The sequence below is a fragment of the Aulonocara sp. 'chitande type north' Nkhata Bay genome, linkage group LG4, assembly GCF_057382095.1.
Source record: "Aulonocara sp. 'chitande type north' Nkhata Bay isolate Kocher_YH1m ecotype deep benthic linkage group LG4, A_spYH_male_GT1.1, whole genome shotgun sequence".
In the NCBI taxonomy this organism is placed as follows: domain Eukaryota; kingdom Metazoa; phylum Chordata; class Actinopteri; order Cichliformes; family Cichlidae; genus Aulonocara; species Aulonocara sp. 'chitande type north' Nkhata Bay.
Genome location: NC_141347.1, coordinates 7,367,512 through 7,383,363, shown reverse-complemented (window position 1 = coordinate 7,383,363; position 15,852 = coordinate 7,367,512). Strand labels below are relative to the sequence as shown.

Sequence of the window (15,852 nt, the reverse complement as noted above, 5' to 3'; positions counted from 1 at the left end):
TATTGTATTTAGGGGGACGATAAATAACAGCAAAGAGCACAGAGTTAGAGCGACTGACTTCAAAACACGTGAGCTCAGAACTGGAAGACGAGGGCTGTAAAACACACTGTTTACATTTAAAATCCTTTTTAAAAACAACCGCCGTACCTCCTCCTCTCCCTGATGTCCTTGGTGTGTTAAAATAGGAACAACCCGCTGGTAAAAGTTCGGATAAAATACTGGACTCACCAGTGTTAAGCCAAGTCTCCGTGACACACATGAAGTCTAGTTTCCAGGAGGTGAATAACTCATTCAGAATAAAAGATTTGTTCACCAGCGATCTGGCGTTTACCAGCCCAATCCTGACAGGAGCCGGGGATGAGGTAAAAGCCCAGCGGCACAGGGAGTCCGACACGGCGGCCTCAGATTGCGGACGTTCGCCCGGCGCACGTTGAGCCGAGGGGGACAGGGGTCACGGAGGAGCGGCGCATCATCCTGGCAGACCACGGGGATGAGGCAGGAACCCACGGGGTCCAGGAAACGTCGGTGCACAAAAACTCCAGGAAATAATCTCTGTATTCCTTTGACGGTAGTGGGATGGTGTGCTAAAGAGATCTTGAGTTTAACCAGCCGACCACTGCGCCTACCCCGACGTCTTCGCCGGGGAGGTAGCATGACTGCACGGCATGGGCAAGTTGGGATATGTGACAGCAACGGACACCATGAATTCTGACCTCCGTTAGAAAATGGAGCTGTATTTTGTCCAGAACTTCGGAGGTTCCGAAGCGATTGGCGATCGTACACCAGTAATGACCCGATTTCTTGAGTGACACACGACAGGAGCAATATAAAAACAAACAAAACTGACAGCGACAGACGAGCAGCCACGTACACCGGCGCCATCTTTGAAGCATCAGCATCTTTATTTGGAATAAAAGGCGTGTTTGTTGTTGTTCTGCACATCAAAAGCAGTGAGGGACACTCCCTGTAGCCCCAAGTTCGGTTCTTTTAAATGAGAAAAAATGTCCGACTGGTATGTTAGCTGGCCGAGTCACAGAAAGTCTTCAAAAACATCGAATAAAGGGAAGTTTTTGCCCTGTAAGAACATCTGCACATCTCTGTCCTATTTAAAAAGACTTGAACGGATCATCCCCTTGAAAGCCATCTTACTTCTGTATGGACCAAAAGGTCCTCTGAGCTGCGCTTTGATCTTCATATCCATTTTTGCAATATCTGTAGTCTTATTGAGCTGAATAGGAAAATAACAAATGCGCTTAATGTTCTCAGTCGGTATGTTCTTAAGTTCATTTGGTCTGACTGCTGTTTGCAGCAACAGTAAGTTGTTGCAAAGAGGCATCAAGTTAATCTGTTAGGCAGCCTGCAGTACATGATGTCTGTTAACTCTGGCTGGTGGCAGACACAGCTGTTTCCCAGTGACGTGTGGCGTACCAGCTTTAGCTGTGTGGAGAAAGACACAATATGAAGCTCATTGTGCTTTGGCATTGGGTGTAGCATATATCTATATGGCTGACTTTGCTGGTTTGCCTTTCAGCACTGTGTGCTCGGTCGTAGGACGTGATGGTTTCATGCATTTATTACTAAGAATAATAATTCAACCCAAGAAAAGAAAAGAATATTCTAAGAATCTTCATCAATGCACATCATCCTCTGTCCCCTTCCAGAAGAATCCAAACCTGATGTAACTCACCGTTGTGTGCCGTTTGCTGGCATCAGGTATGACTGCTAAGTCGTCACCGTCACTGGTGCTGGTAGCTTTGTCAACCCTTTTACCTTACACCTGGTAAGCTTGTAATCTCATGGCTGATTTAAGTTTTTGTCCTTCTTTATCAAGAAGAACAAAAACATAGTTCAAACTCAATTTCAGTGATCTTGTGGTTAAGAATTAAATATATGTAGGAGACTTCCTGCGTACCACAGTTTGAGAGATCTTGCCACCAGGCGTTTCAGTCCAGTCCAGAGAGCATATATGGGTAATGTTCACGCCTTCATCTCGTTGTCCAATAAGAACTTTGAGTTTTGATGAATGCTCAAAGTTTTCAGTTTTTCTGCTGAAACAATGCTGTCCTCTGGATTTGATGGGCTACATACTTATCTATTATACAGGCTGTACAGTACATAACATCAAGCTTTACATGTTTTATGTAACTGAAATGTTCAATTATGTGGGCTACAGAAAATAACAGTAATAGACTATATTTATCTGAAATGTGTAAACTTAATGCATTGAGATGATTTTAACCACATGTAACACCTGCGTATGTGCCAGTGTGATAATGATCTAATCACTGAATGAAGTCTGAACTAGTTCAAGCAGTCAGCTCATAACATGGCTCCCTCTCTTCACATCATATGACTAACACACACACTCTTGGATTCTATTTAAAGGACAGCTTCCCCTCTCTCTCGCTCTAACATGTTAGTGCCATTGCTCCTCTTCATCACCGTTTACTACTAAGAAGTGTGAGCAGTGGTCTCCTCTCAATAAAGCCCAAAATGGCTCCCGATGGTCCTGAAACCCCTTAAAAAGCTGAAGCAGATATTTATACTATTATAGCAGTATCTGAAAATGCATGAAGTTACACACTGGCATGTTGCTCAGTACTAATTTGTGGGATCCATCCCTTTAAGGAGATCCAGAGACTGGACCCACACCATATGAGGAAAATGCCCTGAATGGATTCAGCCTCTAGTCATCACACTAGTACCTGCTATCAAACACACAGAAATCTACTGTTCATTTGTGATTATATCAACTGTATATGTGCAGTCGTACTATATATGTAATAATATTACATCTTAATAATAAAAGATGAGGAACAGAGGTATTGACTGCATTTTATTGTGTAACAGTATATACATTTGTGATTTGTCATGAAGTGTGGAATGAGAGGCATGAACATGCAGCACTTAGACACCAGCAGGTGAAGCTGAAAACAAACCTTTAGTTCGGATGCAGAAGATCCACAGAGGGAAAAATTAAACAGCAAAATCCAAACTTTGTGAAGAACAGGGAGCACATGAGAGGATGTTAAAGAATGACCTGAAATAGAACAAAGGAAGCAAAATTAAATGCAAGACACAGAAGACTAGCAAAAAGTAAGGATAATAATAAACACCGAAGGTCCACATGAAGGGAACACTGGGTCTATCATCCAGACTACATTAACTGCAGTACTTTTCATATCTATCCCTTTAAAGTCTTACATTGTAACACAGAAAATAGAAACTGATGCTGACAGTAAACAAGACATTTCAACATGCTGCAAGTTTTTAAGTGAGACTTGGAACCTGTTAGTTTCAAGTCTCCCCTTTCCACTACCCCACGACACCAACAGCTTTAAAATGAATCCGCTGATAGAAGGAACAACAGGTGACACCTGAATGGATCAATCTATTGAGTGCTGAACGCTAACTATTATGTGCAGGTAGCTGAAAAGCTAAACGGCTAGCATCACCTCAGCCCTTACCTTTGCTAGAAACTCTATTCTTGTCTTAATATCAAGAGAGGGACGTTTCAAAATTTTAATAATGCCTGGAAGACTAGTCATGAAGATTTAGTGCCAAGGTGGAATATAGACAGTTTTTTTTATATTAGTAAGCTATTACCAGTTAGCTTGAGTATACTGGCCGATACTGGCCTTGCAGATGCAGCGTATCCAGTTGTGCTGCAGACTGTGACTGTTCGTTTTTCCTGCCTCAAAGTTATTATTGATGTTTTTACAACAATGTTAGAATTTCCCGGTCTCCACAGTACCTACCTGAATGTAAACACTAGATGCTTTTTTAAGGTCCATTTGCTGTCCTTCGGACGAAGCTATAAATGGTCCATTTTACTCTGCTGAATTTTCTCTTGTGCTGGCTGTTTAACAAAAGTCTTCACCTTCTTATTCCACACAGTACCCTTGTAAAATTGCCCATAATCCACAATTTTTATTTATACTTTAATTTGTTTGCATCATTTTACACTCTGCACATCAAATTTTAGAGCTATATTTGCTGCATAAACCTAGAATTAAACAGTTTTATCTTTTAAATAAAATTATGTTAAATTTGCGGCTGCATTTTTACATATGTTTTGTGTGTAAAAATAAATACATTTTGTGTAGGAAAATATAGAAATAATGATTATTATTCATGTTATTTTACAAAAAGACATTTTAGTTTACAGACTATTTATTTTGTAATTTTATTGAGTTTTGATGTATTAACAGGAAAATTCTGTAACAGTGTTAAATTATGAAATTACAATTCTTTTACAGTGTGTGACATATGAGCTTGATTAAAGTAATGTGTGTGCTCATTTACATTTTGTAAAGCCACGGGTCAAATAACGGATTAAACACTGTTGTTTTCAGCAAAAAGCACTATAACTGCTTCATCTGAACTGGCCACTAAATCAGATTAAAACTCTAAGAAATCAGACGGTGAGTGTCAGTAATACCAGGTGAACGATAGGTAACAAGAAAAAACGAAGCTCTTTGGGTTCTCAGGTTAGGGTGAAGTAAAACTCTGTCTGGATCTTTGCTTGATTAAAAAGCTGGTGTAAAAAACTGCTTCCACTCTGCAGCTGCTGCTTCAAGGCAGAGAAAAATCAATATGTTGATCTGTTATTAAATCATTTACTAAGAAAGAGACCTAATGTTTCAAAATCCACATTTAATCATTTCACCCTTTGTTGCAGCTGATGATGCTACGTTGTTCTTTCTTTCTTTTTATGCTATGATGTTTTGTTTATCTTGTTTTGGTTTGATGAGAGTAGAGAAGCTTCTGAGAGGCGTGTAAGACTAAAACTCTGCTTCCTGCTCTCAGCTCTACGGGGTTTTTCAAGAAAGTTTCCCAATCATCTATAAAGCCCACTTTGGCACCACTCAGGCCACCAGCAATTTAAAAATAACGTGCAGCTATATATTCCTGGTCTGAATGGGAGAGGGCCAGGGAAAGCTACAGCATCTGACATTATTTTGGCAAGATACACAACGATGCAACATTTTGCTGAATCTATGTTTATTTTTAGCCAGCGGTTTTAGGGTACCACCAGTGTCACATGTTCTGGCCCTTGGAAGATAATCAGCAATGCTTGCTGCAGTCTTTAGCTTAATGTTTACCAGAACAATCTGCAGGAGGGACAGATGAAGAAGACATGCTGCTTGTGATTTGGCTAACATTTGTATAACCATGTGGCAGCAACTGCCTTAAGCAGATATCTGTAGCTGAGGAGTTACAACAAGTGATCTACCGATTGGAAAATCGATCCCTGGCTGCCCCAGTGTCCAGTCTCCATGCCTAAGTGTCTTTGGGCAAGATGTGTTCACTGAAGTATGATTGTGTGTAAATGTTAGACATGAAGTGTGTAGAAAATAGCTTTTGGGTGAACGAGTGAGTGTGGCACATTGTGTAAAGTACTTTGAGCACAATGTAAGACAGTGTTCATCAGTCTGTCACAAAAGAGCGCCCTACTGCCCATACAGGCAAAATGTAAACAAAAGAAACGATGACAAAGATGTCATCAATACTGACCGCGATATATCATCTGAAACCCCAACAGTGATTTGGAGTGTTTCACCTGCATTTGGATTTTGCTAGCGTGTTCATTTTCACTAATTACCAATTTTTTAAAATTACTTTTAGATTGTTGGCAATATGCTCACACTCGTCAGTTTTGGTTTTGCTTTTTTTTCTAACCCTTAGCCGTAAAAAGCCAGTGGGGTATTATTACTGAAGTCAATAGGATAACTTGAGCACAAGGCGACGGAGGATTATTGAAAGTTCAGAGGTCCCATTTTCTGAAAATGGTGTGAATACGATACCGAGAAGGAAGCCATCCAGGATTTATACCACAGGTGCATCTGCTAAGAGATGTCACACAGAAATGTTGTTCTTGGGTCAACAACCACTTGTCAGAAGTCAGACATGTGTCTGTTGTAATGAATAAATAATAAGATCAACTAAAATTCTCTTCTTCTTTTCTTCTCTGCAGATTGTGTATGAGGTGGTCACAGACAGCTGGCTCACATATGTCGAGGGCGTCTGCGTCATCTGGTTCACCATTGAAGTCATGGCACGCGTTATCTTCTGTCCTGACAAGGCAGAGTTCTTCCGCAGTGCCCTGAACATAATAGACTTTGTGGCAATTGTGCCCTTTTACCTGGAGGTGGCGCTGAGTGGCCTATCCTCCAAAACAGCCAAAGACGTTCTGAGCTTCCTGCGTGTTGTGCGCTTTGTCCGTATCCTACGTATATTCAAGCTGACCCGCCACTTTGTTGGTTTACGTGTGCTGGGCCACACTCTGCGTGCCAGCACTAATGAATTCCTGCTGCTCATAATCTTCCTGGCACTAGGTGTCCTCATCTTTGCTACCATGATCTACTATGCTGAACGTATCGGTGCTGACCCAGATGATCCAACAGCTGCAGCCCACACCAACTTTAAGAACATCCCCATCGGCTTCTGGTGGGCTGTGGTGACCATGACCACGTTGGGATATGGGGATATGTATCCTGAAACATGGTCAGGAATGCTCGTGGGTGCCCTCTGCGCCTTGGCTGGGGTGCTGACAATTGCCATGCCAGTGCCTGTCATCGTCAATAACTTTGGCATGTACTACTCCCTGGCCATGGCTAAGCAGAAACTCCCCAAGAAGAGGAACAAGCACATCCCCAGGGCGCCACAGCCAGGCAGCCCAAACTATTGCAAGCCAGATGCCCTGGCAATGGCGACAGCATCTCCTCACAGGTTGATGGGAAATGTGCTCGGGCCTGGCATGGTGGGATCTGGCAGCATGATGGGTACTGGAGACTGCCCATTAGCACAGGAGGAGATCATTGAGATCAACAGGGCAGGTGAGTAACTGGACAGAGGTGAGCCAAGTCTCTTATGGAGTTTGAAGGGATGTGAGGGGGAAAGTTTCTTTAGGTGAAGCTGCTTTAAAGATGATGGATTCTTCCAAACAAAGAGGGAATTATTGTCCCCCTATGAAAGATGAAGTGTTGTTAAACAGAGCAAGCTTTTTTAAGGTGTTTTTTAAACATAGTTTTATTTTAGCTGCTTACATTGAACAATATCACTTGACAAAAAACACAAACTACCAGGGTCAGCATTATTATTGATAGTAATAATCAGCCTGTTGTTATTACTCTTCTTTGCAAATCTTCCAAGCTCCTTCAGATTCGATGGTCCTGGGGGACGTTAGTCTTCGGTTCAGTAACATTCACGTTTGTCTTCCGTACTTATTCATCAGGAGCGATGTATGACAAAGTGATGACCGAGGCACAGTTTTACAGCTTGAGGTTTTCCTTTCTTCATGATTCCTTCCACCTTAACGAGAGTTCCACAATCACTGAGCCGTCCCCAGAGCATAATATTCCATAATACTCCCACCGCCATGTTTCACTGTGGGGTCGATGTGTTGCACACTCTTATTTCTCCAAACGTAAGCAGCACTTAGATGAGCTCTAGTTTCATCTCATCTGATTACAAGATTACAATTCCCAGCTTCCAACTTCTGTCGGGCTTGTTCTGTACGACATGAGGGTTAGGGTTATCCCCTAACCTTTTTAATTTGTGCAAATTGGAAGATAACTCTCAGTTTTTGCGCATTTTGAGCACGACAAACCTATCGCACATCATTACACATCAGTGTGCTGTCAATAAAACTAATAATAATAATATTGACCCTGGTGAAAAAGGTTAGAGTTAGGAAGTTTCAGCTATTAGGAAATTCTTAAGTCTCGAAGGGCAAGTTTGAATCTGGGCCGTTTCTCACAGACTGATTCTCATTACTACTGGTAATCTGCAGGTGGCACTGATTTTTATTATTGTACAATCTACTGTACAATATGAAGCGCCTTGAGGCGACTGCTGTTGTGATTTGGCGCTATATAAATAAATTTAATTTAAATTGAATTTAACTCATAAATTGCATTGTGTAACTATAGCAACATTACAAACACATCCACGATTGTGATGTTGTGCAACTGCAAAGGAAACCAGTGATGTCCTCACTTTGATTTCTTTTCTGTCCATTACTCAGTTATTTTGTGAAAGTGCACTGTTGACCTGACGATGACATCTATTGTGGCTGTTAGAATATCTTTAACAAATTGATGTGACAGAGCATACAGACAGGTCCTGAGGCTGTCTGTATGCTCTGTCACAACATGTTGCCACAGAGTTGAAGAGCTTCAGACGCCACCTCACCACATAAAGGTGTTGGAGCTTATTTGTTGATAGTAGTGGGAGACCAAACAAGCTCAGCGTATTGACTCATTCTACTTAAAAATGCATTTGGAAATATGAATAACACACAAGTCACACTCTTAAAAAAATCAATTATAAAACAAAAAGGGAAAAGGGTGTTTTGAAAGATATTACAATAGAGAATGATGAGATTGATGAGATGACCAATATAATAAAAAGCATTTCACTTCATGTGATACTGTCTCTGCTTGTGTGCTGTGGTTAAAGTAAGCTGGAAGAATCCAGAACAGTTTTCCAGCTACTTCAGTCGTCATCCATCCTTCCTTTTCCACTTACCCAGCTCAAGGTCATGTAGTGCTCAAAGCTTCTATAGGTTGAGAGGCAGAGTGTAGACACATAGCCAGTTTGTTGGCACCCTAATGCAGAGAGAGTCATTCACACCTATGGGCTGTAGACACACCAATTAACATAAGATCAGTAACTACATGGCAGAGCACCTGGAGAGAACCCTCACAGACATGAGGAGAACAGGACAACAATGTTAACCACCATAGTGCATATTTGGTTAATAAGCAATTAAAGCTGATTGATCATGTTTTGTGTGCTACATTGTGGCATTCTAGTGACACCATGGAGATGAGTAAAAAGAAAAGAAAGATGTAAGACAGGACACGTTCAGCACGTCATCTATGCCTATATATACATACATCTTTGTTTCAGGCATTGAGATATTCTAATTTTGTGTTATAAGTAAGTAACGTTTATTTGTTCAGCACTTTTCACAGACAGTCACAAAGGGCTGTACACAAAAAAGAGAAATAAATTAGAACATGAAGTGTCACAATAGAGAATAAAAAGGTACAAAGTAACAAAATAAAATGAACAGGTTAAAAATAAATAAATAACAATTCTATAAAATTCTCAACAGAAAGCCTGATTTAAAAAACAACAACAACCTACAATTGAATTCAATTCGTTTTTTAAAATGTATTCATACACTAAATCACAACAATAGTTGCCTCAAGGCAATTTATATTGTAAGGTAAAGACCCTACAATAATATAGGAAAAACCATCAGGTGACCACCAACGAGCAAGCACTTTGGCAACAGCGGGAAGAAAAAACTCCCGTTTAACAGGAAGAAGCCTCCAGCAGAGGGAGGGGCTAAACTACACCAAGATTTCAAATACTGGACTAAGCAGCTGAAGCAGAAGGAGACAGAGCTTGATTCACAGCACGTGACCCCCATAGAAGAGATAAGAAATGTTAAAAGATTAAATGTTTTGATTCATCCTGGCACACAGCTATAACAATCGTGGCTCAAGAGTTGGGAGTTCGCCTTGTAATCGGAAGGTTGCCGGTTCGAGCCCCGGCTTGGACAGTCTCGGTCGTTGTGTCCTTGGGCAAGACACTTCACCCGTTGCCTACTGGTGGTGGTCAGAGGGCCCGGTGGCGCCAGTGTCCGGCAGCCTCGCCTCTGTCAGTGCGCCCCAGGGTGGCTGTGGCTACAGTGTAGCTGCCATCACCAGTGTCTGAATGTGTGGATGACTGGATGTGTAAAGCGCTTTGGGGTCCTTAGGGACTAGAAAAGCGCTATATAAATGCAGGCCATTTACCATAATGGTCACTCCTATAATCTTTTAACTGCCTTCTCCTTCCCTCTTTTACCAGACTCCAAGCAGAACGGTGATGCAGCAGCTAACGCTGCGGCTCTGGCCAATGAGGACTGCCCTACCATCGACCAGGTCCTGGGAGATGAGCGTAGCCCGGCTACCGGTGGGCTAGGCTCCACCACCAGCCGTGAGCGCTACCCGCACGACCGGGCGTGCTTCCTGCTGAGCGCAGGGGAGTTCCAGCGCACAACAGACGGAAACGTTCGAAAAGGTAAGGGGGTGGAGGGGGATACTGAGGGGAAAAGATGCAGAGAGGGGAGGGGGGTACTTGAGTGACAGCAGTACATGATCCTGATTGATTAAAGCAACAATATGCATAGTGTGTGAAAATATCACGTTTGATCTCAGACTTACATACATATATACACACGTACACTGAGTTAACTACAACACTGAGAGAAGATTACTCCAACATAAGCAATAATAAAAAAGCCATGGTGTTGTCATTTAAAATAAAATGAGTTAAATCATCCTAAAGCACACAATTGATCACATTCCCATTCCATCCATTCTTTTTAATGCAAGCTTAGTTTTGCAGTCTCACTGCCTTGAGACTGTTCATAATCACAAACGCTGTCCGTGGCACATGTAACACATGACTCTCCTTTCTGCTTTCCAAGTATGTGATTGTAGAGGAAGTTCCCTAAATTTGTATGTCCTCCATCTGTACTGCAGAGGTCGCTGCGGCGCTAGTGTCTGGTGCCCTGAGATTGAGTGACTAGATTTACTGTGCTGAACCACAAAAGTAATCACTGATTCATTGAACTGAATTCAATGAATTGAAAAATCATTGTATTAATATTCTGCACTGAGGTGACTGAAGAGTCCCTTAGTAGTACTACACTGTCCTTCAGTGTATGCTTCACACTGTTTATGGCAGCTGATAGAGCTCTTTGTGTCAATCTCTTTTCACACAGCTAAACTGCTTCATTATGAAACACTACTCTTTTTGAGGGATTATAATGTCAACTGTAATTCTTTCTCCAGGTAGGTATTACACAGCAGATACTGGTGCTACTTTATGTTTTTATACTGTCAACAAATCCCATGAAAACTAAAATAACACTAGCAAATATGTTTTCCTGTCATGGACCTCTGCTGGCAGCATACGTCAGGGTTTCTGTCCGACTTTGATCAAACTGTCAAATACTTGTTTTCCAAATTGTAATTATGCCGTCTGTACTTATATACAGTGATCACAAGCAAGATATAATGTGACAGACTCTCAGAGAAAAGGGCTATTTCCCCCAGGTTGACCAATTTGGTGGTGGTGGGTGGCACTGGTAGATGTTATGTGCACCATGTCCTCCCTGCTGACTGATAGCAGAGTTGACTCAGAGTCATTTGGGATCATGTTGGGATATATTCCATAGTAGGAAATAGTCCCTTCAGATGTCTTTCCACTGCTAGATGTGCAGAGACAGCACACATAATGCTTATTCACAAGGTATGAATGCATCATTGGAATAACTGGGCTATCTATGCCCGAGGAGCTGGCAGGTTGAAAAACAGCTAATGTGGAGATTTGTGTGCTTACATGGTCCTCCAGCTAAAGGGCTCCAGACTAGTGTGGATACTCGTTTCCTTCTGGGCTTTGTTCACAGTAAGAAACATATCGAACGTCATGTATATTTAGATCATTTTTTGTAAGTGTGCTATTTTTCATATTTTATCTTGCTGAACAGATGGATCAAATACGTTTCAGTGTGTTCACCATATCACCCTGCTTCATTGTTCTGCTCTCTCTCTCACTGTCACTCTTATCTATTCACTGCATAGTTTATTTTTCTTACTTTGTTACACTGAAGTTCATTAACTGTTCATTCTTTGTTTCTTTCTCTCTTCCTCATACTCTCTTCTTTCCCATCTCCACTGTCTTGTCTGTTATTCATCCATCCGATGATTCTTACTTTGCCCCCTTCTGCTGCTGCTTATTGTCCGCCAACTGTGTCTGCTGATTGTCCTCATCCATTCATTTTCCTATTATATTCCTGTTCCCAACGTAACGTTTGCCAACATGACCTGCCACACAATTTTCCTTGACCTTCCTTTTTTTAAACTCTCTCACAATCGTCCTGTACCCCCCACACTGTATTTCCCTGATTCACACACACACACACACACACACACACACACACACACACACACACACACACACACACAATTAGCCACAAGCTGGAGGGGGCTCTGTTACAGCTCGGTAGGATTCCACCTTCTCCTGGATCAAACCACAGAGACACAGAGGTAACCCAGAGCACCCTTAATAACCTGAACTACTAAACTGCATAAGTGAACCAAAGATTACCTTTAAAGCTAATTAAACCACATTAGATCATTAAATATTGCAATAGATATCATTTGACTGAATATGGCTCAAATACAAATACAATTAGAAGAAAAACAATACAGTTCACTACACCAGACTAACTATGCTAACATACTGTCACTGAAATGAACCCCTTGAGTCACCTTCAGTGCTGAGTCGTAACCTTATGATATCAAAAAGTAAGAATCATTCTGATGCACATAAAATGATTCACAGCTTCCAATATTAAACTAGACTACATGTACTACATCAGAGTGCATATAATGTAGTGCACTTAATGCAGTACATTAGAGCTCTGGTCATTAGGTTAGATTAGGCTCAAAATCAGAATCAGAATACTTCATCAGTCGGGGAGAAAATTATGTGGTCACAGTTGATCCAAGACAGCAAGAACAGGAACTAACTAAACTCAATTCAATAATATTACAAAATATAGTAAAAAGAGTCTAATAAATACAAATAGATCTTATAAATATCCCAGTATATTAGACAAATGAAAAAGAAATATGTGACATTTTGCTGCCCTTCTTATCATATTGACTTGATGTTTAGGGTGTGTACTTGTGACTTTGATGGAGGGATCGTACAGCGAGCTAGCCAGTTTCCTGTGTAGTTAGTGGTGTATTTGGGTAATCTTAGTATCCCGTTGTACTGGCCTGTGACCTGTCATGGAGTAGGTGAGAGGTATTGTCCAGTATTCTCCTCATCTTGGACTTCTTCTCCTACACTACCTTTAGGGAGCTCCAACCTCACCATCTTACTGGCCTTGCACATCATTTTATTGAGTCTCTTGGCATCCATGACCCTCAACCTCCTGCCCCAACATGCAACTGCATAGAAGATAGCACTGGCCACAACGGACTCGACAATCCTGAGTATTGTCCTACAGATGTTAAATCATCTCAGCTGTCTCAGAAAATACAGACACCTCTGGCACTTCGTGTAGATTGCAGCTGGTTTTCTGGTCCTCTTAAAGTCCCCAATCAATTCCTTGGTCTCTGTCACATGGAGCTGCAGATGATTCTGCTCGCACCACGTAACAAAGGAGTCCACCACTACTGGGTACTCCATTTCATTCCCCCCACTGATGAATCCAACCAGAGCAGAGTCATCAGAAAATTTCTAAACATGGCAGGAAGGTCCATTAAGTGACTGATGTCTGTGGTGTAGAGGGTCAATAGGAAAGGAAAGAGGATGGATGCTTGTGGGGTAGCAGGTATATGATGGCATCTTCAGCTCTGAGGCAGGGCTGGTAAGCAAACTGAAGGGGTGCAGATGTGGCCTAACAGTCTTTCCAGGGTCTTCATGATGTGGGAAGTCAGTGCCATAGGCCTGTAATGCTGGGGGCCTCTGGGACGTGGCTTCTTTGGTACAGGAATGAGGCAGGACGTCTTCCACAGCAGCGGGAACCAACTCACGTTCAGCATGAACGTTTTAATAAAGACTCCACAAAACTGGGGGGTACGAGCCTTGAGGACATGGGGAACTCACCCCGTCTGGTCCTGCAGACCTGCCTGAGCGGAGTCTTCACATTTTACTCTGAACCTGGTCGAGACTGATAGTGACAGGTGGGGGAGGGGTTTCTGGTCTTTCTCGGGAGGCTATAGACCCTTTGACATAGGACGCTGCACACAGAGCACTGTGCTCTAAAGCCCATCTATTTCTATTGCTTGTGCTGTACAATGGTGGTTTCCCGTTGCACCACGCCAAGCACAAGCATGTCAGTGCAAGCATGCCAGCACTTGCCCTGGCATACAAATGCAATGCAAGCGCTTTCCTTTTTGCTAAAGCATATAGTTAGGGCTGGGTCAGGTGACCCTGACTCCTCCCTTAGTTATGCTGCAATAGTTGTAGGCTGCTGGGGGACTCCCATGATGCATTGGGTGTTTCTTCTTCACTCACTATGTGTTAACAGACCTCTCTGCATTGAATCATACTTGTTATTAATCTCTGGCTCTCTTCCACAGCATGTCTTTATCCTAAGGCCCCCTCCTCGATTTAGAGATGGTCTTTCCCTTTTCGCGTAAAGCAGCGTTCCTCCATTTCCAGAATGTGGACATCCTCATCATTGAAAGAGTGTCCACTGGCCCGTAGGTCTAAATGGCCTGATGAATTAAGTCTTCTGTGTTGTCCACTTAGCCAGAGATTGTTTGGATTCCCCGATGGATGAATCATGGCGGTCGTTCTCTCTCCCCAACCGGTCGCAGCAGATTTAGATTTAGGTTAATTTAGATTTACCAGTTATTCTAACCACATTAGCTTCATGTCTTTGGACTGTGAGAGGAAGCTGGAGTACCTGGTCAGAAACCAAAAGAAACACAAGTAGCCATGTTAACGCCACTCAAAATTGATTCCAGCCTGGTTCCTGAAACTTATGGCCTGTTTCTACGCTGACTGATATGCTGCAGGGTCCTCCCTCCTTTTAAATTGCCTTTATTACTTTTAAATGAGATCAGTCACTCTGAGGGTAAACACTATCTCCAGAAGCTCTGTGGTGACAGAACAAGGTACATCTGCTTATTCTGTGCAGAATATTGTGACATTTCGTGACATCGAGCCTGAGTTGCCCATGTTAAACTGTGACCATTGTTGGTGTATTTCTTTAATCAGCAACCGGAGTTTAACAGCTGACAGAGTGAACAGGATATATAGAGGTAAAGTCTGATAAGATCAGTGATGTCGTAGGGAAATGTTGGCTCCTTATTTATGTTACAGAAACACAGAGCTTTGAGGTCAGGTGGATGGCGTGTTTTTGTTTTGTTTTTCTAATGAAAGTAGAGCCATTGTTCCCTGATGATAATATTGATACGAATATGCATTTGTACAAGATAGAGACCTTTTTTTCCCCCCGAGGTCCACAATCTTATCAGACCGCATGATACGCTGGCAAACAGAGATAACCATTTGTTGAAAATGACGAATCTGCTGATGCAACATCTGCAAGCTGGTCTCGCAGAAAGTGGACTATATAAAAGAATCTGAGCAGTTAATGTAAAACAGTGTCACCAGGGCGATCAGCTGATCCCTGGAGTAAATAAAGCATGAGGTGTGTAGCTGCTTCACCCCGATCCCATTCTTCACTGAAAATAACAGAAGGAAGAAAACTCTCTCAACCCACACGTATGAGACAGAGCTATTTAAAACAAACACTCTACAATAATAATAAAGAGAAGTAAGTAAGAAAAAAAACAGGAGCAACTGAAACAGGCACCTTGAGGTTCAGATAGAATAAAACTGAAAATAGTAGAATAGCTAACCTGGATTATGGCAGGTTAGACCCATGATGACAGTAGAAAAAATTACCATATTACCATAGTAGATTTAAATAGATTAAAGTGGATTAAACAAAACAATTTATCGTATTTCATGAAACCTTTACAGTCAGTTCAGTTTTATTCCACACATATTAAAATCCCACTAATGTGAAGTACAATGCTATGAAAAAGCCCCCGTACGGATTTTTAATAGACAAAGAAACTGGAATAAATGCACAGTTTTTAAATGATGATTGTATATCTTACAGCAGAAAAGCTATTCAAATGTATGTAATTCCCCCTTTGCAAATTATGTCATTAACTACATGTTTTTGGAAAGCTGAGCTCAGTTGAATTAGCCACATCAAATCTAAAGAAACAGCTGAGAAACAAAGTTATTGAA

At 41.8% G+C, this 15,852-nt stretch overlaps 1 protein-coding gene across 3 annotated transcripts in view; it reads left to right on the top strand.

Annotated features, from left to right (window-relative positions):
* Positions 1-15,852, top strand: part of kcnc3a (potassium voltage-gated channel, Shaw-related subfamily, member 3a) — a 90,950-nt gene that overhangs the window by 31,759 nt on the left and 43,339 nt on the right. For 2 of the 3 annotated variants that reach the window (XR_015128732.1, XM_086288188.1), the window contains exons 3-4: positions 5,978-6,839; positions 9,868-10,080. Coding sequence is in view for 1 of the 3 variants with exons in the window: in XM_086288188.1 (XP_086144314.1) it covers positions 5,978-6,839; positions 9,868-10,080 (1,075 nt within the window). In the remaining 2 variants the exon portion in view is untranslated. Of the gene's footprint in view, positions 1-5,977; positions 6,840-9,867; positions 10,081-12,037; positions 12,114-15,852 lie in introns of all 3 variants that reach the window. The other variant, XR_015128731.1, reaches the window with a different exon arrangement.